A 24,317-nucleotide genomic window follows, 5' to 3' on the forward strand; every position below is an offset into this window, starting at 1 on the left:
TTGGAAAGCAGATTAACAGCCATATTAGCTTCTAACAAATTAAGAACAGCTTTATTAGCTTCTATTCCGTGCAGCATAACTGAAGAAAAAGCCATAAAAAAATCACAGTTCAAGGTACAATCAACATTATCACTTACTTACATACTCATAACATTAACGTGTAACCCTTCAAAAATTAGATTGCTCCCTTGAGTGTTTTCAAAATCCCCAAACGTCTAAGTACACTACCATATTTATCAAAGAGGCAATAATTAAGTGGAATACAACTGTTCATATCTCATTTTACATAGCTTTCAAGTTGGGTGAAGCTGTGTGTTCTGTTGCTGCTGTTTTTAAAAACAAGAAAAATTAAGAAAAATGGAAGAGAAAGAGAAGTTTCTCCAAAACACGTGTGTAAATATATAAGCATGAAAGAAGACTGACTTACAGCAATTATGACCATGAATCAAAACAGTTTCATTAAGCCTCCATTGTTGCTTCCTCAGAAAACTACACATTCTCCTTTTGCTTTAAACAAATCTTATAAATCTAGGATGAAACTGTTCTTATAATTTATTTTCCTATGGACCCAAGTAAACCTGACTGTCATCAAAAGCAGTATTTATTAACATTCCTCAAGAGTGCCCAAACTACATGCTGTACAATCAAGAAGCTTAGCAGAAACTAATGGCAGTAATATCTGTAGGTACAAGGCAAACTACAAACTACGATAAACATACTTTTTCTTGTTCTCATCTCTTACTAGCAGCCAACAGAGTGACAAGTAACAGACTCTTCAGGAGCACATCTATCCTTTTAAGCAGAAATGGGAGCTAACAGAACAACACAGCCAGGAGACTAAAAACAATAACAATCTATGGTAGGAGAGCAAAGAAGAGGAAGAAAAATGGAAGTGGGTGGACAGCATCTGAGCAGCTATAGCAAATGGAAGGAGTGGGAAGGCAAAAAAAAGAGCAGATGAATAGGAAAGGAGACAAATGAGATGTAAGAAGAGACAGAAGACAGAATTACCAAGACTTAGTCTAAAACAGTGGTTCTTAAATCATGGTTCAGGAAAAGGAAATTACAAAGTCAGCCTGACAGGAAGAGTACATTACAATGCTGCTGTCAGTGTCTTACTTCTTGAGTGATGGTGTCAAGAGCGAGCAATCCCTGGGAATTACTGGCCTACTGCATGGCCGGTGCAAGCACTATAATGACTTTGTTAGTTAGGTATCTCATTCATAGAAAGAGTGATGCAGCAGAGAGTAAGGATATGGGAATGGGAAAAGTGAGCTCAACTGGATATGAGATCAAGCCTTTATTAACTGGTCCGCACACTAAGACAGCTACCACACAAGTCATACTTAACCTGAAGCACTATGAAAGCTGGAAAGCATTTTGCTAAACAAAGCCCCAAAATCTTTTCCTGAAAAGGGAAATTATGGGAGCAAACTTTTTAGCAGGGCCTGTTGTGACAGGGCAAGAGGTAATGTTTTAAACTAAAAGAAGGTAGATGTAGACTAGGTATAAGGAAGAATTTTTTTACTGTGAGGGTGGTGAAACACTGGAACAGGTCGCCCAGAGAGGTGGTAGAAGCCCCATCCCTGGAAACATTCAAGGTCAGTTGGATGGGGATCTGAGCAACCTGATCTTGTTGAAGATGCCCCTGCTCACTGCAGGGGAGTTTAACTAAAGGACCTTTAAAGGTCCTTTCAAACCCAAACCATTCTATAATTCCAAGAGTTGAGGTGAGCTCCTGCACAAAGATATTCAAATTACATAAAAATGAATTCTAAGGTGGACACAAAGGTTTCATCCAGCATTCTTCAAAAATTCCTGAAGCTGTAACTGATGAAGAGAGAAAACTCTAGACAGGCAATACATGCAATAAAAGGATGTCCAGAGAAGTTCTCCAAGACACAAATGCAATGCTTTAGCTTTTTCATTTAATCAAAAACATTAGTCACACAAAAAGCAATGTGCCCTTATAATCTGTAGTATCTTGATCCGTATAACGAGTCCAATCAGAATCAATGTGCAAAGGAAAAGTTTCCAAAAAGATACCCATCCCAACTGAAAGTTACCAAAATACAGCTAAATACAGAAGAGACTGCACGTATAGGTGGTCACAACTTCCTCATCTTCCTCCAGTAAATCAAATAATGCAAGTAAGAATTAAACCATGTTTTACAGGCTTTTGCTGTTAAATACAGTGTGCCATTAACCTTAACAATGAGGCTTACTTACAGTGGTTTATTAGCTCAGAGGAAACTGGGAGGAAGGTAAAAGCCTGTTTTTACAAAAAAAAAAAACCAAAACACTACCAAAAGGACAGCAAATGCTTGTGTAAGCTGAAAACATACCGTGAGTATCTCTTCTGTACATCTTTCTCTCTGCACTGGAGCAACTGGAAATTCAAGAAGGGATTTTACCGTCTTCCTTTTGGCTTTTTCCATTTGAATATTAGTAAAATAGTTGACAGCAGCAAACTCAATAAGAGCAGAGAAAACAAAGGCAAAGCAGACCGCTATGAACCAGTCCATGGCAGTAGCATAGGATACTTTTGGCAGTGAATGTCTTGCACTGATGCTCAGTGTCGTCATTGTCAACACTGTGGTAATTCCTTCAAAGAAATAAAGCAAAAGTACTGCTGGATCCAAGTTAAACAAAACAAGAATATGCAAGAAACTTCAAACAAATAATTTTAAATCACTTAGGAGCCTCTCTCTGCTGCTTGTGCATAGTGCGTTAGATTTAAGTCAAGACAACCATCATATATCTATAGGTAACTACGCACACAAAACAGTTAGCCAGTTTCTACAGGAGGCATAAAAAGCCATGACTGCAGCAGATGATCTACACTTCACATGAAGGAAACATAGAATCCTTAATTTCATACTTTCTTCATGTCAATTTCAGTAGAATTTCTTACAAGTTACTTTCTAAACATTCAGACACAATTCAAGTCCTTAAATAGGAGTGCACTCCTCAGACTGCAACAAATACATTATTTTTTCCTGTAATGGGTTCAGAATGCCACATATTAGTCTGTGTCTGTTCCTCTGATCCTACTGGTAATCCAGGTGCCACTAAGACAAGGCAAATTATTTTGGTGCTAAGGAAAACTAGAACATTATGTTAATAACTCTGTTAATTAAGAAACCATCACCTTATCTTTTAAACCTCTCTGCTACTAGCCAACCGATGAAATTCAATTACAATTTCGTCTTCTGAAAGAACAACTTTTTAATTAAAGTGTACAAGCATGAACACTGAACTCAAAATATGACCACTTCATAGTAATAGTTCAAATGCAAATATGTGCTGTATAAAACTAAAGTCTAAGGTCTTTTTTTTTCCCTTTTTCATCTAAAATACCCCATATCATAGAAATGTCAATACCAAGTATGTACTGAACACTGCATAAGTCCTACCGTGATAACCTCAAGGAATACTGACTACAAATAGAGTTGTCTTTACTCGTATGAAAAGAACGCTGTACCTATTTTAATTCAAAATGAAAGGTACATGCACAGAAGAATTCAAAATAATTAAGAACTTAGTTCCTTGTGTATCCTTCCTCTGTTAGCTTTGCCAAGTTCTGTCATGCAGTGTCCAATGGTCAGCCTTTTTTGACAGTTCCTCTAGAAAGCTGGTACCATAGCAGGTATTCTGGCTTCATTCCTATCTCCTGCCTGCAACATTTCTACCTTCTTTAAGAAAAACTTCAGAAAACAGGATCCCTGTTAGAATTTGTCAGAAAACTAAAAGAATACTTTTAGCCACACTTGAAGCCATTTGCTTTCAAAGGTATTTTAGAGACTTATCTGTAACTTAGGAGATGTCCAAACTTTATTATTATTACTTGTTTTAAGTTTTGCATATGGATATAATGACACATATACCATCTATTCCTCTATAATTTGTACATTTTCTACTATCACATTCTGTCTGTAAATACAGATTCTACCTTTCCAGTTCATGGCAATACTCCCTTCAAAAAAAAGTATCATTATTCAACAACACTGCAAAAGCATGTAAAGTGATATAGTAGTTTACCTAACATAATGCTCAAGTTAAGAGTTAGTGTGGTTCTTATTAGGTTTACAAGTTGTTTCTCCTATAAGTAATCACTAACCTTGTCTAATTTGTGATACTAAACAGTGTTCCGACTCTGCTTACATGTTTGAATGGCCCACCCCATAGAAACAGTAATTCCTATCACTCCTGCCAGCATCTATCTATAGAAAGGTTTTTTGTAGAACATTCTTTTCCTGATTATTCTGCTTTAGACTACAGGACGTTATAAAGTTATAAAGTCAAGACACTGCTCTATAAAGATTCCTTTTAAAAATGTTTTTATGCTATCTGTTTGTTTGGAACCATATTTACACTTACTTTCTTATTTTTAGTCTTCCATAGAAGCTTTTTTACTATTATTATTTTCAGAGTTCACTGTAGCATCTCATTCAAGCTGTATTTTGATGAGGGCAATTTTAATATCTTGTGAGCATTTTGCTTTTTTAATTTATTTTCACTACGGCAATGGCAGAAGGGAGAGAAGAGCACTAAACGTTAACTTCAAATAAGATCTAATCCTTACTCATAGTAAGCTTCAACAAATGACACGGATATTTCATAAGAAGATATTTGTACATCTTGCACACTCCCCATCAAATTAATATACAAGTATTTTTAGAAAGGGTGAGTTCAAGTAATTACACTACTGTCCACTGGAGGATAACACTGCTCTGGATGTAGACTAAGAACTTGACTGTATTACTCAGGGCCAGGTCTTCCCAGTTTGGTCTCCCAAGCAGGGAGAACCCCCAAAGACGTACAGCCTTTTTTTTGACACAGGCAACCATGCTACTCTTCAGGTTACATATTCCGAGTTTCTCTTCAGATTCCAAGGATTCTCATAAAACATTCTTCATACATCGATAGCAAAAATTCCTCTGAATTGGTATTATTCTCTTAGTTCTGCACTAGTACTGAGACAGTATAGCACAACACACTTTATAAGGCCTCTCCTGGTGAAAGTCATTAAAAAGAGGATGTATGGCAGAAAGTAAAAAAGAAACAATTACCAAACACAGTCCTAGCTGGAACGGATTCCTTATTTATCCAAAATGAAACTTGAGAAAGGATCACGGTCATAATGCATGGGATATAGGTCTGAATCATAAAATAACCCATTTTCCGTCTGAGGTGGAAGTAAACTGTCATAACAATATATTCACCTAAAGAAAAATAAAGAAAATATTTTTCTGACTATGCATGAAATTTGTGTTGCGGAATAACTGTTTCAGACTACCAACCAGGATCGTTCAAGATAATGCTATTCATATAACTTAACATATATAGAAAGATGTGTTCCTTAGAGACAAGAATGAATGAAAGTTTTAAACAAAGAATCCTGGATGTAGAGTACCATTCAGAAGCAGATATCAAAAATACTATAAATGCACAGCTAATACTGGATTACATTTTAAGGTATAAGCGTGATTTTAAAAATTCTTTGGCAGCTGTTGAATAAAAGTGTCTCAAGACACAAACTACCTACCTACCATTGTATCCATAACATTATGGTTATCTGCCAAATAGAACAATATTATAATGGTGCACACTACATGTTATGGAAGCAACTGAGCTTTTTAATAGGTCTATACATCAGCACCACTATGATATTCAAATAAAAGCAAAAATCATTGACAAGAATAAAAAATACTGTAAGTTTATCTAAAATGTTATCATTCATATTAAACAAACAAACAAAAAAATGCACTTTGACCATAAACTGAATAAACTGTCTAAGCAAAGCACTAGAGAATGAGCATTTTGGGGACAGTAAGGAAATACTGCTGTTAACTCATAATAATCAATATGCTGAAAAGTAAATTTCTAGTGTACTACAAAATGCTGGGGGGTTTATGAGAAAAATATCCATAGAGGACTAAGTCAAATATATTTGCTTTATCTGTTTCATTTTGACCATCTCACAACACTCAAATTTGCTGATGCTTAGAAAACTATTCCAAATTTTAAAAATATTTTGTGAATATGCTTGTTTATCACCACACTGCTCATCAGTGATACTTCACTCAGATGCCTATAGTTGCCATTTGCCTTATTTCTTACAGCACAAATCAGCAGAAGTATCTATTGTGACTAATGCATTTGTGCCTATCCTTATCTGACTAGAGGGTTTTTATGGCTTTAATAACCCATTCTGTATGCTGTACTTCTATCATGGGCTGTTTGCACTGCCAAACAAAGGAAGTCTTTTGCACATAATGTGGATACAGTGCTGAGAAATTACTTCCTCACCCAGGCATCCTCTTGACTCTTCAAACCGCATTTTAAGCAGTGATTAAATGCTCATTTTGTCCCTCAGAGTAATGATCTCATTTTATCTTAGTGAAAGACAGCCACAATCTACTGTAATGAATCTGCAAATGTAAATCTGAAGGACAGAAACCTAATTCAGATTTATGCTCTCAGCCTTTAATCTATATCCTATGACATTCAGTAGAATACCTTACGGGAAGGAATAAAACAAGCCCTAGGCAATGTTAGAGGGTGAGTTTTACCTCAAGTTCATTTTTACTGATGAGATTCCTACCTGTAATAGATTTAATGGTTTCAGTGGATACCGTATGCCCAAGCAGGTCATACTGAACTAAACTGGAAGACTCCTCAGGAACTTCCACTGACTTCTCAGGTCCTTTTGTCCAGGTATAAATCATTTCACTCTTTGGATAAGCATCTACAACACAGCATCAGTTTGCATAAATAGGAAACACCTTCTCACAACTTACTAAGAGCCCAATCCAAACCTACTGAAACTGAACTGCAAGACTCACACTAACAAATGTAGAGAATACTCTTCATGTTATGTTACACCCAACAGCCACCCTCAGAGGACAATAAATAGCAGCTAAGATCATATGTCAATTGCAACACACAAATTCCATTCACGTTTGAATGTGAAGTATAAATAGGAGTTCTTTCTGGATTTGCCCTTACTGGGCATGTAAAGTTTATCTTTAAATTATTTTAGAAATTTCTATTAAATTTTATCATTAAAATATACTACTAAATAAAAAGAGCATAAATAAGCAGAATACATTTTGGAGAATGAGTGCACATTTCTTTACAGAAAAGAATGGTTATACTAAAAGCTTTAGTACACTAAAAACTATAATATTTTAAACCTGTGTTTAAAATATTTGCCAGAAACCAGATGTCAGTAAAAAAAAAAATCACAATAGCCCAAAAATAAGCACATCAAATAAACATTTTACATTTAATACAAAAGACATAACATAAAGCTAGCATTCAATCCCTACACAGCACAAACTCCCGTTAAAATTAAATTAAAGTAGTTCTGCATTTAAAATGGCTACATCAGTTCAAGTTCCACTGAGGAAAATATCAGATTAGTGTCAAACGCAATTTCTGCTGCCTGGTGATTCTGCCTGAAGAAATATGCCTGTGAAGAAGCCCCCACTACTGAAGCTCCCGTACTGTACAGCTGATAGCAAAGTCAACCCCATTTTGGTTGACTACTCAGCCATATAAACTAAATTTATGCTAAAGAAAGACTATGAGGAGCTTCTAGCCATTTCTAACTTCGGAGTTCTGGGGCCAAGGAAAACATATTAATGTCCAGCCACTAACTACATCAGAGTGTAAACCAGAGAAGTCAGTGACCGAGAAGGCTTAGAAAAGTGGCAAGATAGTTAATAGAGTGCACCAGCCGTCCCCCAATGGTCTCAGAGGTCAGTGCTGCAGATTCAAACCAGAGAATCATAACTGCCTCTGTGGGCTGTTATGCAGAATATCCCAACGTGTTCCTTCTAGTCAGACTCTGGAGATTATCCAAAATATACAAAAAAGTCACCTGCACTAAGATTCCTCTCACCAATCTAAAAATTATTTATCTAGACTAAAATTGCCATGTAGGCTTCCATTATAGGCCAGGAGACAGCAGATAAACAAATACAACTAGAGATTAAGGTTTTACTCCAAACCCACACATCTAACTTCAGATGTCAATGTACCTCCACCAACTGCAGAGAAAGTCAAATTACCTAGGTGCCTTTTACCTGGCTGTTGGAAAGTGAGACAGATCCCACCCTCTTTGTCTTCTCCAAAGAATCTCTTACTTCACAGAATATCAAATTCCTCCCTAAGAACCAAGAAAAGCTACATATTTCAAGCAACTGTGTAGCCAGAATATTGAGGTTTAGCGTAACAGTTGAATCACTGCCTGCTTTTTGATTCTCCGCCTGAGTTTAATTTTTCAGGCTGTGAATAAAATTTCTTAATTTTAACTTAACAGGAGTTTTGTCTGCAGAAGGATTGTGTAACGAGACTAATATTCAGAAAGTTCAGCAATTGTTCAAAATCTACTTCTATTTAAACTCTGTAGTTACAAGAAATTTCATAATTGCAACTTACAACTCCCAAATTTGAGAGGGCAAGCATGACCATCCATGGGAAAATCCACTAATCTCATGGGACACTCTGCACTTATTGTAAGCCTATAATGGAACAAATTAAATAGTCTCTGGTTGCCATTTTGTCTAGGCAGTATAACTTTTTTGCATGCAGTAATTGCAAGAAACTGAACGAAAAAGTGAGATACCTCATTGTGTACAGGATGGTACCATTTCTCATTATCCTGAAGAGTTTATTTGGGGCTGTCATATTATGCGCAACAGACTTTTTCCCATTCCTGAAGAATGTGTCAGGAGTCCATACCTTCGAAACCATCAAGTTGTTAAGTCTTAAAATTTCAATAGGGCCATCATATTTTAATCTTTTGTCTACCCACGTCTGACGAAAGAAGACATCCATTGTGTACTCCTGTATGAAATTGCAGGGAAAAAAAACAAAGACCACATTTGCATGTATAAGTGTTTCCTGTAAAAAAAAGAAATCCCTCACAGGCAAAGAAAGAAGTAATAAAGAAAATGCTAAGTCCACTACACAAACATATTTCCACCAATTAAAGAGTGTTGTGTACTTCTAAATAGCTTAATTTCCCACATTAATCATATCAATAAATTGCTACACATATTTAATCATTAAGGAATAATTAATCTAATTAGGTTGCAGGAAGCAGGCAATTGAATTTGTAGTCAAGCATCTAACTTGAAACAAAATGATCTCTGACAATAAGTGTCAACAGATTTTTAAAGAAAACATATCCACGGATTTCCTGCTGCTGTCTAAATTAAAAATATCAGGACAAATGACTACTTCCACTTTAAAGTCAGGAAAGAAAATTTAATTTCAACTGATAGAAAGTAAGCTTTTAAATGAAGAAAGATAAATATTTCCTTTGCCATGCTCACAAAACATTGATAAATGTGCATATATACATATTTGGTTTTAAGTATGTAACTATCCCATTCACTTCCTCAGAAAGGCCATTTAGATGCAACAAAGAAAACATGCAAACAACTGCAGAACTGCAGACACAGCCACATCATGAGAAATCATATGTGAACTAATGGACAAAGGAATGCATTTCTCATCTCAGGAAGCTAAAGCATTTCAAAAAAAAAAAAAAAAAAAAAGAAAAGGATAATGTGGCATTGGAAAAAGTAACACAGAAAGCTTTAAGTCCTGTCTAACCTGCAGTTGTGATTTTGTTGTTAAACCAAACAATGTTTTCTGATTTTATTTAAAATTCTTCTGCATAATGTTACCATTGAAATTACTTCTATGGCCGTATCTATTTGCATGGGCAAGGAGGCATGTCTACTGCTGTAATGCATGTTAGAATAATATCTGTCTTCTGTTCCATGGCTGCATCCTCCATCATGGTTTAGAGTTAACCTATGAAAAGTCTCTTTTCTAGTGCCTTTTCTTGCTAATGACTTTATAGCTCCTAAGTAGCCATTTCTGTTATTAGGTTCTACATGACAGATTTTGTAATGTGATTTCAGCCCTTTTCATTACACTGGGTACCAAAGTAACCCAGCTCCAAAAAGACATTCTGATCATCTCCTGTACTGAGACTATATCACGCTTTGCTGTTTCAGTGGGTTTTATGATTCCAGCCACATTCAGATTACATTTGGTCACTAATGGATACATTAACTAAAAATTATTCCAAAATCAATTCCTGGTTCCCTGAGTAGCCTCCTAATAAATCCTTAATGACGAAAGGGGAAATATCTCCTGTAAACTTTCATTTTGCAAGTTCCTTGCCGACCCTCGGCCCATGTTCTCACTTCTGCCTTCTCCAATATAACTAATAGCTTCCCATGTAGCACCACGTCAAATATTTCAATGAAACCTGAGAGATGCAGACCTTATTTTAGATGACACACAGATTACTAAACTTCCTTGGGATCAGATTCTTGTACCCCTTGTCACACTGAAAAGCATCATACTGTACATGACAACCACTGAAAGCGTAAGATGCATTTCAGCTTGAGACTGCTGTGATGAATCTAACCCCTGAAAAAATATTCTGCTATCGCATACCTTTCCACCTGATAGAACCTTATCAGGTGCACCACAACGTGCATGACAGTACCGTACAGGAAGAAAGTTATTGCCCTGAAACTGCCTTTCCCTTAAAGAAATTCTGTTCAGCACCGACAGCTGTGTTACTTCCATATGAATTCTTGGGTATTTTATAAAAAGAGACACTATTGTGTGATTCAAGGGTATACCACTAGATTATAGAAGTTGATGAGAGTCATGCTGGATTTGACCTCGAATGCAGATGCCGTTCAGGCACAAATAACAGTACATGCAAATGCAACATTAATCTTCTGCGACTATTTTGTGCACGTCACTTTGATGTTCAGTTTCTGCAGACACTTATGAAAATGCGTATCAGTCAAACGTTTGCTGAAAGTGATGCTAAAAGGGGCACAAAGATCAACAAAGAGCATTCATCTGAAATGAAAACGTCAACAACTATTTGTGAAACGATGTCATTATTATTCACCTGAGAATAACACAAGTTTCATAAAGGAAAGGCAATTTCAAAGATATTACAAGTTTTTCCCACAGTACACTGATGCAGACACTCCCCACAAGATCTGATTCTGCCTCTATGCCATGAAAGTCTGCTTTAAATCCTATGAAGTTAATTCCTTAAGCCAGCCAAAAACCAGAGTGTGACCAGAATCAGGCCTGATGTATCTAATTATAACCTGTAAATTAAGCTGTTACTAATCTTGTCCACTTTGCATGATAGACAGAACGGTACAGATGAAGCATCCACTCCTTACAGCAGCTAATGCTTTCTCAGAACCAGGAAATGGCATTTTAATCCCAGAAATACATACCATTTCCACATCAGAAACAGGTCCAAAACTGGTGACATATATATCTGTTTTGACTTCAGTAACAGGACCTAATATATGAAAAGGAAGTGAGCAAGAAAATTTGAATTTTGCAGGTCAACAATTCCCATGAATGATCCTGTTGTGTGAACAGTTATCCCTTTGAGGGTTCTGTGGACAAGCAAGAGTAAAACGCAAACACAGGTCATTTCAGATAAGTATCTAATAACAACCACTGCTCAATTACCTCTACCACATAAGCAAATCAAAGGCAGCATTTTCATGTAAATCCCCATTCAGAAAACCAGTGTTGACTCAATGGATAAGAAAACAAATGCCAAAAAATAAAAGGCTCACTGAAAACACCATGTTAATGAATAACAAGCACTGAATTCAGGAAATCCATATTCTCCAAGGCATTAATTATTAACATTCTGTCTTACTGGTAATAACTGGACTATAGATATTACATGTCATGCACTGGGTAATTTAATACTGCAAAATCAAGAACTGCATCCATATCCTGAGATACAATTAAGTGCTTTAATACTAACAATCAAAATCAAAGTTGGATATCTAGGCATTTTTGAGGGTCTGAGCCTAGGTCCACATGCTACTACAAAGCTTGTCTTGAAAGAATTCGTGATACTCAGAACATTGTTAAAAACAATGCACCGCACAGAGGTCTTACACTCTTACAGCTGGGTAAAGCGTAGCAACCATCAGAGAAGGTACTTTTAATTTAATGTATCATTTCCTTTACTACAGTACAAAACACCTTGAAATTTCAGATGGGTATTCACTCTACAGTACACACTCTACAGTTCCCCTTAAACCAAAGAACACATGCAATAACTAATTTCACCAGGATTTAGGTCTGTTCCCAATGTAAAAGGCCAGAAAGTTGCTAATGATTGCTAGTTATTATGATGATTCTGTGATCAAAGTACTAGCTAATGGTTTAATTCACATAGTTAATTCACAATCTAAATTAAAAAAAAAATCTACTGATGTCTTACCAAACAGTATCTGTTTGAAAAAAATGTATGATCTATAAATTCACAGCCATATTTCACTCCTACAACTCAAATTTCTAAAGAGGAGAAGAGGCTCAAGTCTGTTAATTCAGGCTTTATCATAGTATTTGCAATCTAAAAATGAAAGGAGGAAAGACTTCAGACTGTCAGCAGTGGAAGACTATGCCCCTGTTGGAAAGAAAAAAAATTATAAATCAATGTTCACAGATGTCACTTTAAATCAAATGTAAAAAGGACAAAATAGACTAGAAAATAAGGAATCTATACTTCTTGCACCTAGAACAAGTGTCAAACTATGAGCAAAAAGTAAAGTAAAACCAGGTAAAATTATGCCACTAAACAGTTTGCAAGTTATGTAGAGAAGAACAGCTAAGAATTCTTAAGCTAAATGTCAAAAAAAAAGGACTTTGCTTGAAGTTAACAGTTTGACAGAAGGACATTTTTTAAGATAATATCTAAAGAAAATTCACCCTACAACAGTTGGTAGCTCAGCAGTCATTGGAAAGTTAGACAGTTTGGCATGTCTATCCTGAAGAGAGTTTAAGAAGAAATATCCAAGTTCCAGATAACACATCCCTATACCAAGTTGTTTGTTTTGCAGCGGGTTGTTCTCTAAAAACATAGAACAGAAGCTGCTCCCCTTTCCAAACGTAACAATGTGCTCATCAGATCAGGTAAATCCATGAGTGGTTAGACTCCTCATTTTACTGACAACGTACTCCAATGACATTTCTTGAACATAATTACATCTGGAGAGCAGAAGAGCTCCAATTGGAGAAACTCACAGTAGAGCTGTCAAGACACTATGAAAGTGAAGACATTCACCTGCAGCACTAGAAAATAAAGGAGAAAATTCGAATCATGCTTGTACATAGAAATAGAAGTGATCCAATCGTATCTGATCTCCCATAATGACAAGACTGTAATGTGTCTAGGGCTGGTTTAAATATATAAATATTTATTTCACCTGAACTTGAAATGTGTCTGAAATCAAAGTTTTATAGAAATGAAAAGGTAATTTTCCTACATAGCTCTAACAAGAAAATTAGTCTCCATTACTCAATAATAAGAGAATACTGCACCTGAATCTCTCTCAGGAACTGCTTTTTTTGTTAGTTCTAAAAAGGTGAACAGGGATATTCCAAAAAAAAAAAAGAAACCCCAAACCTTTAACTGCTTTCTTCTGGTGATATCTTCTTCTTTTTTTAGCTCACCAAACACTGTGTAATTTTATAATCATAGAAAATTGAGCAAAGGGGCAGATTTTTTCGGACAGGGATGAGCTGCTTCTCCTCAGTCATTGATTTCTTTCGTTTTATTAAATGATTACAGCTTCATGGGCAATACCTGTTCAGAGGCTTTTTGCAAGCTTATTTTTTAGAGTTTCGCAGAAAAAAGGGGAGAGCTAAGACTAAGAAGCTGACCTCCAAATCAACAAGCCTACAACTTAATGCTATTAGAAATCCCACAGCAGCAGCACACGACTAAAGCTATGCTTGAGTTCACTCTTTAGTAACTGCTATTCTGCTCTCAAAACTTCATTTATTAGTAGGACCCATGAGAAAGAAGGAAGCAGGAACTCTTAGGCAATAATCAAGTCACAAAATAGGGTTGCCAATAAAGTTTATTTTTGGTTGCTTGTCCCATATGATGGCAGTACAGTGACAAAACAAATGTTAAAATCACACTTTAGGTCAGTAGAAAATGGTAGATGACTGAGGATCTAGAAATATTTTAGGCATTATAACAATTAGCCAGCTAGTACTGAAGTGCAAATTATTGCTTTGCATTCAAAACCCTGGTCAAAGAGTAATATGTTTGGTAGAAGTGAAGACTGCAGCAAGAGACAACGAAGCTGATTACCTCCCTAATGCCTTTTCTCCAACTGTAGCCCTGTAGTGCTCCACATTTTCCATCTACATTGTCAGTTCACAACTCCTAAGGCCAAATTTTGGGTTTTCTAGCACATCCCATTATTTAATGTCACCTCAGGAGTATCTGTGCTGACACCAAAACCGATCTCTTATTCTTCTTTTTCTAGAAGAAAACACAACTCCAGTTTGTAACAATAGTGGGGGTACAAATCGTGAGTCATGCTTCTTTTTTAAAAAAGCTATTATTAATTGTGGGAATTCCTGTCAACGAGGAGGTGATCTGTAGTCACCTAACCTACTTTTACTGGTGATTTAAGCAGTCCTCCAAAATGAATGTGTTTCACCACTTAATCAACTCAGAGTCTGCAAGCAGAAGATCCTATTAGAATTCTTAACACTCTATTACTGGCAATAAAATGCAGCAAGTTGTAAGAAGGCCAATTAACTTTAAATATGACCATTTGGGCATATCCCTCAATGGATGTTCAGAAAGCATCTATCCACCATAAATCTTCAGGAATGCTGAAGAACTATTTATAACATGCTGGTGTGTATTTTTATGTCAATGAAATAGGAGGAGAGTCCTACACACTGCAGTGGGAACAGTTAAAGTCTGAATCACTGCTTGCAAGATAATATACTTTAAAGAAGCTCAGGCAGGATTAAAAGCAACCTCTGCAAAAAGCTAGAATAGTTCAGTGTTAGAGATGTTACATGTGGGCTGAAGAAGCGATGCCAGGCCCTAACCCCACGAAGAGGAACGTAAGCTAGCTCTCCTGTGCATTCCATGCCAACATGTGGGTTGAACTGCAGCACATCTCCCAGTGAAAGACATTGGGCTCCATTATCCCCGTGTCTCCATAGGCAACTGTCACTGCAGAGATCTCCACTGTATGTAAACAGTCAAATCCTGCACAGGCTTTCTGTATATTACAGATTTTGCCACCTAGAGCCATTCAACCAATCAGGAACATTAGCAAACAAGCCTGTACAAATGTTTCAATATATAAAGTACAATTTAAATGCTAAGTGCAGTTAATGCTGCTATTATGAGATCAGATTATTTTTATTTTAATATAACTACATGTGTAAAATTTGGGTCTTCCTCTTTCCAAATTCTTCCTGCCTGCACAGGGTTGATATCTTTTAAGCAAAGACAAGAAAAAAGTAAAAAAAAAAAAAAAAAAGAAAAAAAAAAGCCATCATATGAAATGAGCCTTCTTGCTTCCTTCTATCAGAAAGTACAGCTGAGGACACCTGCTATACATAAGATTTCTGCAAGAAAGCCAGAACAACTAGGTAGGGTGTTTTAAAAAAAGCTATATTATCTACCAAAAGACAAATACAACAAATGCAGCAGCACACAACAACCTTTGTCTCTACGTATGTTCATCCATGAGCCTGTCTGAACCCTGAAAAGGGAAGAACATACCTCCAGAAATGAGGAGATTACTGTTTCTATGCCTGTTCATCAGCAGATAATCTCTGCTGAGACAGCTAGCAAGCTTGATACTGGTGCCAATTTTCATGATGTGGACACCTGTCTACTAAGAACTGGACTAAGAATACCAGCTAATTTTATACAGGTCACTGAAAAACAGACAGATGGTAATGACTTCAAGCATTAGTAACCTGGGCCAAATTCAAATCAGCCAACTACAGGTATCTAACACCACATCCTGTTAAGCCTTTGAGTCATCTACACTCACCAACTGAGGAAGACTGGACAACTGCCTGAAAAAGAAATATCAGCTTCACTTTACAATGCTCACTTTAAGTCCGTTTGCAATCTAAAAAGTAAAAATAAATTACAATATCCATTATCCTGATCAATGGAACCTTGAAGATACACATGAGTTCCTAATAAGAGCGGATAATTACCTAGGTATTTTTCTTTTCTCTAAAACCAGAAAATTGTCTTTGCTCTTCAAAGACACTCTATGTTTACCTTCTGACTAAAGTCACCATCACTGACAGGAAATGAAACTCTTCAGAAACACTGTTCATCAGCTGAACATCACAGCCTAGAAGGGGAGAGAAGCCCTCATCTATCCTGCTTAGAGGAGACAATGGCCAAATTATTTATTTCTCTCAAGTACTCAGCTGCACTTTCACAGGCATGAGATCATGCGAAAGAATATCAAAAGAGGAAGAAAAGAAAAAGGGAAATTATTGAAAACTATCCTGTTCCTTCTACTCATGAGCCAGTGTACATGTCAACTTCCAAATAGAAAGCCACAGAGCTATCACCATTTCAGCAGCTGACAGTAAGACGTACAGCTCATTCCAGACTCTACCTCACACAAACAAACAGAACCAAAGATGAGATAGAGGTCCAGCTTTCACCAACTGATGGGCAACCACACCACAACAAAAAAGTGACATGCTGTGGGCAATCAGCAGGTTTCACAGTCAACCTAACAGTGCTGGGCAGAAGGCAAGTCACACACCACATTCTTACTTTGGCCTGGCCATTAAAATTGGCCATTAAAAGCAAGACACCAGAGATGAGATGTTCTCTAAAAAGTAAAATTCATTAAAATTAGCAGATACATGGCAACACACAGTGATGCTGCCCTCACCAGCTTCAGTCTCCCCATTCTTTCTTATTTCCCTACATGTAAGTCTATATGTGATGAGTTAGCCTATCATAACAGTTTTGAAGACACCATTACATTTTTCAAAGTTATAATCCAGTACAGTTCTAAATGGGATCTTGCAGGCCCTTACCTATGTCAAGAGTTGCCCAGGTAAAGTATGTGAAATGGCAAATCAGACACAGGCCTCTTACTTCAAGTGAATAACACTCCTTTCAAACATCTTTTAACCACCACCATGAGAGTGGTGAGATACTGGAACAGATTGCCCAGGGAGGTTGTGGATGCCCCATCCCTGGAGGTGTTCAAGGCCAGGTTAGATGGGGCCTTGGGCAGCCTGATCTAGTGGGATGTCCCTGCCCATCATAGAGGGGTTGGAACTAGATGATCTTTAAGGTCCCTTCCAACCCAAACTATACTGTGATACTATGATCTCTGGACTTCTACCATCACTTTAAAGCTAATCACCAGTCGAAAGGCAACAAGATTTTCAGAGAAAATCGAGCTTTTGCAACTTTCTATAGTCTTCCTTTGTGTCATACAGAAAATTTTCAAAAGCAGATGAAAATTGGAATTGAGGGTATAACTTGAAATGCTTTTGCTTCAAAGTTTTACTGCTGAATCAAAACAGCACTATGGTAACACTTGAAGTTTTCTAGCAGATAATTAATCACACTACAAGTGGCTTCTGTAAACATCCTGTTCTTATAGAGTGGTTCTGAGTAGGAAACATATATGCATTACAAATTGCATTCTGAAATTCAGGATGATGATTAAGTGGAGCATACAGTGTAGGGAATGGAATGGACTTCAATTACACCCACTATTTTCAAACATCATTGGGATTACTGTATTCATTAGCTCCTAAATATCTTCCCTCTATTGAAATCCAAAGCTCACACATTTAAAGTCTTCCTGACAGCACTTAGGTATTTTTTTCCCTTCCCTACATGAAGCTGCCCATTCTGCTTTGTTTGTTTAAATTTTTAGGTGAAACCTCTCTGATTCTCTCCTGCTTCTCTAGATTCTCTTTCCCCAAAAAAACTTAGTGGGAACTTTGACTCCAAGAGCTTTTAAGAACCATTTTCATAAACACTTCTTTCTTTGTTTATTACACCACCAAACTTTCCAGTGCTTAGTAAGTTACACCAACTTTTTAGCTTTTTTAAATCCATTTAATGAAGTGAGTTTGTAATGCAAGGTGTCAATCCAATGGCACGGGGAACTTCATTCTTCTATCAATCCTCAACAGATGCCGTGCTTCCACATAAGAAATAGCAAGACAAGCTTCCATATACTCCACTGAGGTTCAAGACACTCCTGAGGACCATGTCGACATTTGTAAGCATGCTCAGGCAATTCAATTCTCCTCCATAGCTACCAAAAAAAATTGCTAATTGATGATAGTGTTGAGAATTTGGATGCAGTTGTAGTAAATCTTGAAAATATAATGTTTTCTACTTTACCCTGCACAGGAAAACTCTTCATGAATTGTTATTTGTGGCAACTCTGTAAGATGCCAGCAAAATTTGTTTTGCTGATTTTAAACATAATTTCTGCCAGAACTGGAAATGTTTTCATTAATTTGAAGTTTAAAATCAGCATCAGTCAGACCTCTGTGCAGCCTTTTGTTCTTAAAATAAAACTTTCATTTCATTTCAAGCCACATGAAAACTAGATGGTGAATCAGCTTCAAGAATAAAACAAAAATATTCTGCTGTTTATCGGAAGGTGAGGTAGTTTTAACATTACAAAAACACACTACACTTTCCATCTCTAAATATTTCCACCACCACTTAAATTTTGTTTGTTATGCTATAAACTAGTGAGTGACCCACTGTCAAAAATCAAGTTCCATTTGTCATAAAGATTCATCAGTAAAAAAACCCCAAAATATGGGGAAAAGATTTATTTCGATAGTGTATATTTGAATAACTAGTCCATATTATTGCTCTGAGTTATGTCAAAAAGTTGAATTTGACCAATTGCAGAAATTTCTTTCTTTGTTTGGTTTTGGTTTGGTTTTTTTTTAAAGTTGTTCTTGTCAAACCAGGTGAAAATAACTTTTGCTGTAAGGAGGTAGGCATCACTTTCAAAACTGAAGCATTTTTTTCCTCCGTGTTTTACTTAGAAGTTGAAAAGTCAAAGACAAGTGGGTTAGATGTTACAACAAAGGAAGAAGCAAGAAGCAATGTAATATCAATTTTCAGAAATATTCACTCGTAAGTGTTTTCCCCAGGCTGAAATCTGAGTTTTCTCTACCATTTACCTCACAGAATCACTAGGTTGGAAAAAACCTTCAGGATCATCAAGTCCAACCATTCCTATCAACCACTAAACCATGCCCCTGAGCATCTCATCCACCCGTCTTTTAAATATCTCCAGGGATGGGGACTCAATCACCTCACTGGGCAGCCTCTGCCAGTACCCCATGACCCCTTCTGTGAAAAAATTTTTCCTGATGTTGAGCCTGAACCTCCCTTGGCGCAGCTTGAGGCGATTCCCCCTTGTCCTGTTCTCTGTCACTTGGGAGAAGAGCCCAGCTCCCTACTCTCCAAAACCTCCTCTCAGGTAGTTGTAGAAAGCAACAAGGTCTCCCCTCAGCCTCCTCTTCTCCAGGCTAAACAATCCCAGCTGTCTCAGCCGCTCCTCATAAGACTCTTTCTCCAGCCCCTTCACCAGCTTCATTGCTCTTCTCTGGACACGCTCCAGAGCCTCAACATCCTTCTTGGAGCGAGGGGCCCAGAACTGAACAAAGTATTCGAGGTGCAGTCTCACCAGTGCCAACAACAGGGGCAGAATAACCTCCCTGGACCTGCTGGTCACGCCGTATCTGATAGAAGCCAAGATGCCATCGGCCTTCTTGGCCACCTGGGCACACTGCTGGCTCATGTTCAAACAGTTCAAGGAGATATAACGACCTTTTCCTTCTTGATAGCATTTTGCAAGTCTGCAACATTTATTGGGGAAAAAGATCTACTCTTGCAAAATATCCTGCGAAGGACAACTATATTAAAATAAAAATCAACATAAACTGTATGTCATATTATATATTCAGTAGTTGTTTAATTTTAGAAATCTGATAATGCTCATAAAGCATCTTTGCTAGATGACTAATTAGTTGGCATTCAACCCAAAATGATGCCAAACATAGCACATCTTTTGTATGCATGCAGAAGTGCCTGTAACCTCTCCGCAGAGACTGAATTGCAAAAGGCCACCGGTTCCCAATGATTCCTCTGGGTGTTCATAAATTTAGCTTCCTCCTCATTTAATGTGCTAACTTACAGAAGGCCTCATTTATTCCACACACTCGAAATAATAAGGGAGTGACCAACGATGTCAGGTGTTGTCTTTTAAGAATCATGATCATGCCTGTAAGCACTGTATATGGCATGTGGGGAATGTGTTGGCATACATGTCAGCGTAGATGCATCACATGTATTAAGAAGGTACTTTCAGAGGAGGAAGAAAGTATTTTGCAGCATAAACCTACGCAAGGATCTCATTCAATCCTGTATAGGGAGCATCCTGTAAAATGCTCATTATAGCTTTGTGAATCATAAGAAGGGCTTTTTAAATCTGTTTTTATTTTTTACTTTCCAATCTGTATTCTTAATATCTTCATTCCAGATTACAAAATAAACTTTTATTTAATCTAGATCCTAATGATTTTTAGTTCCCAGTTGCTACACAGTAACAGCAGAACCAATAAAGAACAGCAAGTCTCGGTGCTTCTTTAGCGGTGCAGAACTGCATATCAACAGCCTGGGGCACAAAAATCCCACACACAGGGCACAGGTGAAGGCAATTTCAAGACTCCTCCACTTCTAATTCCTATACAGCAATTAAGTCCGTTGCTGGAATTCGAGCAACTGTGGTAAAGAATTAGTGTACTCTGGCACCTGAGCTCTGGTTTTCCCTAACTGGTAGGACAGAACCCACCAAAGGGCGGACCTCTTAGGCGGGTAAAAGTACACTCGGATGTACGAGGAACCGATCCGTGACATTTAGGAGGCAAAACCTCCCAAGAACTAGAAGAATCCGGCTGCCAGGCAAGTCCCTCCATCCCCATCAAGCCAACGCACACCGGCTTCAGAGCTCTTGTTGTTTTCTCTCCAGCAGCAGCAGCCCGAGCGCAGGGTGTGGGAGAGCAGCGAAGCGGGGGCTGCTCGGCTCCCCCGGAGCTTTCGGGGCCAGGCGCTACCTCGCCGCCCACCCTTCCCTCCCCGGAGGGCTCAGACCGCGGGGCGAAGGGGACGAGGATGGGTCGGTAACGGGTCGGTACGCAGCGCTGCGCCCCCCGCTCGCCTCCCCCCGAGCCGCGCCGCCACCGTACCCCCGAATCCCGGTCTCAGCCTGTTGTCATAGCCATCCAGGAGGCTGTTCAGGATGCTGGTGAAATTCTCCGGCCACAATTTCTCCTCTTTTTTGCTCTGCCCCGGCGGCCCGGTGAGACTACGAGGCAAAGAGGGAAGGGGTGAGCGCAGCCCGCGGGGGCACCGGCACCGCCGCGCCGCCGGGGTTACTCACCACGTCGCCAGGCACAGGCAGTGCAGCAGGGCGATGGAGAGACCCGAGGACATGGCAATCGCTGGCTCCTTGGCAGAAACCATCTTTGCATGCCATACTTCACGCCCGGCCACGTTAAACGCCTCGTCCGGGGCGGGGAGGGGGACGCGGTGCCCGGCGAGGGGGCGGCGGCAGCTCCCGGCTGCCCCACATGCGCGGCGCCCCGGTTGCCAAGCGGAGGAGACGCGACTTTCCGCGCGCCGTTAACTCTCTCGGGGCAACAGGCGCCGCTCCCACCTCCTCCCGGCGCTCCGCCCCGCTCTCCGCTCCCCGCGGCTCCGGGGCGGCCGTCGCCGTCCCCTCCGGGCGGTCCCCGCGGCGTCCAACCCGCCCGCCAGGGGAGAGGCGAAGGGCAGAGCCCGTGAGGGCGCCGCGGCGGCCAAGTCCGCGTTCGTCCCGAGCATCTCTGCTCCCCGAGGAGGGGGAACAAAACCGAGAGCGGGGCGGGGGGCGATTAATGCCCCGGCGAGGAGGGGTCCCTCTGCTCTGGTGTGAGATGAGCAGAGAAGAGAGCGAGCTCTGACTTCAAGGTTAAAACCAAGCGCACCTAAAACGCGTGGCAGCGAGTGGGTTATCCTGGGTTTCTAAAGGCAAAAATCCCAGAATAAGGGAATGGTTTCACATTATTTCTTTTTTTTTTTTCATTCCTATAATTAGGAATCAAGATTTGGTGACCCAAATAATTTCTATTATGCAAGGTCCAAGGGATTCTGCAACAATTACAGTGAAATCCACTCAGAAATGTTACTGGTCTGTCACAGGCTGTTGGGATGGTTGGGTGGAGAGGGGAGGAAGAGGAGGAGGGGAGTGTCCCCTGCACAATAGGTATTGACAATACACAACTTGTTCTTCTGAACAAGTGTGCGGCAGGGTCAACTGTTCAGGATTGGAAATGGGCGTGCATGTCAATTTTAGTGAGGATGGTGAAGTTCATTGCGTAGGAGCACATAGAGCAGGTATTGTAATGGACTCCAAGACTACAGTACTGTCAATGCTGCCTTAAAAAGACTTTATCCATTCCTTGCTAGAGTATCTCCAAGCACTGAAATACCTGATTATCTTCAAAACTACCATACACTTGAAATCTTTCTGATTGTACTTCAGAGCTTGTTCTAGCTAGGGTGCCCTTTGCTGAGTCCTTTGAAAAACAATTAAAGCTGTTCTTGAACTCCATTTAGCTTGCTGATGCTGTTTATTGTTCAAAAATCTCTGTCTAGGCAGTCAGTACTGCTTCCAATTTTAAAAGCCCTATTTAGGGCTCTGCAGATTACCAGTCTGCTTCCTGAGATTTTGACAGGATCCTCATCTCTTGGCTGCCTTAGAGGATCCTGATCTGACTGCCTTACTGGGATGATGAGTGCTCTGCCGAAACCTCACAGATTGGGCAGCACACACGCTCCATACAGTATTTACAAGCCTGGACAATGCAGACAGCAGGATGTCGCGCCAAGGTTGCTTCAGCTCCCGTAATAAGGCTCTGGGAGCAGCTTGTTTAACTCCACACACTGGTGAAAACCAGCACACCAACAAGAGCCCACTGCCCTGGCAGTGTTCCTGATCAGGAACAACAGAAGGATGGATCAGAAGCTCTTCAGGAGTCTACTTTCACCACATCAGATAAGTTTGCTTGAGTCAATCAGCCACTTTTGATCTTCTATAAAGTGATGTAATTTGTTTTTCTGGACCAGTCTTCTGCTGTAGCATGGACAGTCCCAAGGGGATACTTGGAATTGGCCTACAGTAAAGAGGATCTCTAGTTTTTCTGTCGCTTGCAGGAAAAAATAACCCCTGGCTGCAGAACATTGAAGATATTTCTAAGTGAGATTATCTGATCTAGGGATACCTCAGCAAAATTTTGCTGGCAGAAGACAAATTCACAAAAATTGAGCAAGGGCAATAGATGGTAATAGAGAACTGCGAAAGTCTTGCTGTCTAGTCACAGACACAGAGCAAACTGTGGCTCTACAGCACTGCCACTTCTAGCAGCTGCCATGGAAGAAAGCCAACAACATCCTGGTAGAGCTGGGGGCACCCTTAGATTTGTATTGTTCTGTTAAATTCTGCATACGTACACACACCTGTGTGAACTGAAAAAGAAAAGTTGAGTATTCACCAGTAATGACGTCTCCACAGGAATGTCCTGAGAAATGTTATTACTCAGCCCTCTCTCAAATCCATGCCAGGAGTCCCAGGGAACATGGATGCCATATGCCCAGTAGTTCTGCTACAGGTAGAAATCAAAGAAACTCACTGAGTTATCTCCCTTCCAGCAATCTTAGGAACTGAGCTGCTCTTTGCATGATTCCCAGGCTCTTTAGAACAAAGAATAACATTACCAATATTTTCTGTGTCTTCAGTACAAGTACGTCAGTAAAGGTAACCTCAGGTTGAAAGATTTGTGGACATGCCATGCCAGGGCATCGGGCAAGAAGTACTCATGGCTTCTAAGAAGATATTCATGTGTTTTTTTTCTCTAAGGAAAGGTACATATAGTGCTCTTCTGTCACACCCTCACTGCCACAGGTTATATTGGTGTAGCATCCAGGTGCCACTTGGGCGCATTTACTCCCTACGAGTGCTAAAACTAAATAAGAACTCACTTTCTTCAAACCTAGAAAAAGAATTCTAAAGCTTCTCAGATTTATCAGTTGTTAATATCTCCTTTAGACCCAGCAATGACTACCAAGAACTCAGTACGGTTAATATCAAAACCAGAGATCATTGTTCTTGATATCTGGAAAACTGTCATTTGTATACTGCTCAAACTTTTGCAAAACTGGGCTTGAAGAAAACATAAACCAGTTCAAAATAACAGTAACCAGTCCTGTAAGCCAGATTATATCACTTCTGAATGCTTGTTTAAACCTTCTGGTATATGCATTGCACTGGCTAATTTCACCATTTTTAAATTACATCTTATGAGATATTCCATATTCT

The 24,317-nt window shown here is 39.1% G+C and overlaps 1 protein-coding gene across 3 annotated transcripts in view; it reads right to left on the reverse strand.

The window, feature by feature from the left end:
• The window catches only part of GABRA4 (gamma-aminobutyric acid type A receptor subunit alpha4), a 47,926-nt gene extending 26,304 nt beyond the window's left edge, over positions 1 to 21,622 (reverse strand). For all 3 annotated transcript variants that reach the window (XM_054065305.1, XM_054065306.1, XM_009559967.2), the window contains exons 1-8: positions 21,342 to 21,622; positions 21,148 to 21,266; positions 11,304 to 11,371; positions 8,636 to 8,856; positions 8,449 to 8,531; positions 6,608 to 6,751; positions 5,073 to 5,225; positions 2,346 to 2,605 (exon numbers count right to left, since the gene is read on the reverse strand). In XM_054065305.1, the coding sequence (XP_053921280.1) occupies positions 2,346 to 2,605; positions 5,073 to 5,225; positions 6,608 to 6,751; positions 8,449 to 8,531; positions 8,636 to 8,856; positions 11,304 to 11,371; positions 21,148 to 21,266; positions 21,342 to 21,424 (1,131 nt within the window). In that variant the 5' untranslated portion in view covers positions 21,425 to 21,622. The remainder of the gene's footprint in view (positions 1 to 2,345; positions 2,606 to 5,072; positions 5,226 to 6,607; positions 6,752 to 8,448; positions 8,532 to 8,635; positions 8,857 to 11,303; positions 11,372 to 21,147; positions 21,267 to 21,341) is intronic.
• Positions 21,623 to 24,317: the final 2,695 nt, after the last annotated feature.

The sequence above is a fragment of the Cuculus canorus genome, chromosome 4 (genome assembly GCF_017976375.1).
Source record: "Cuculus canorus isolate bCucCan1 chromosome 4, bCucCan1.pri, whole genome shotgun sequence".
Classification (NCBI taxonomy): Eukaryota; Metazoa; Chordata; class Aves; order Cuculiformes; family Cuculidae; genus Cuculus; species Cuculus canorus.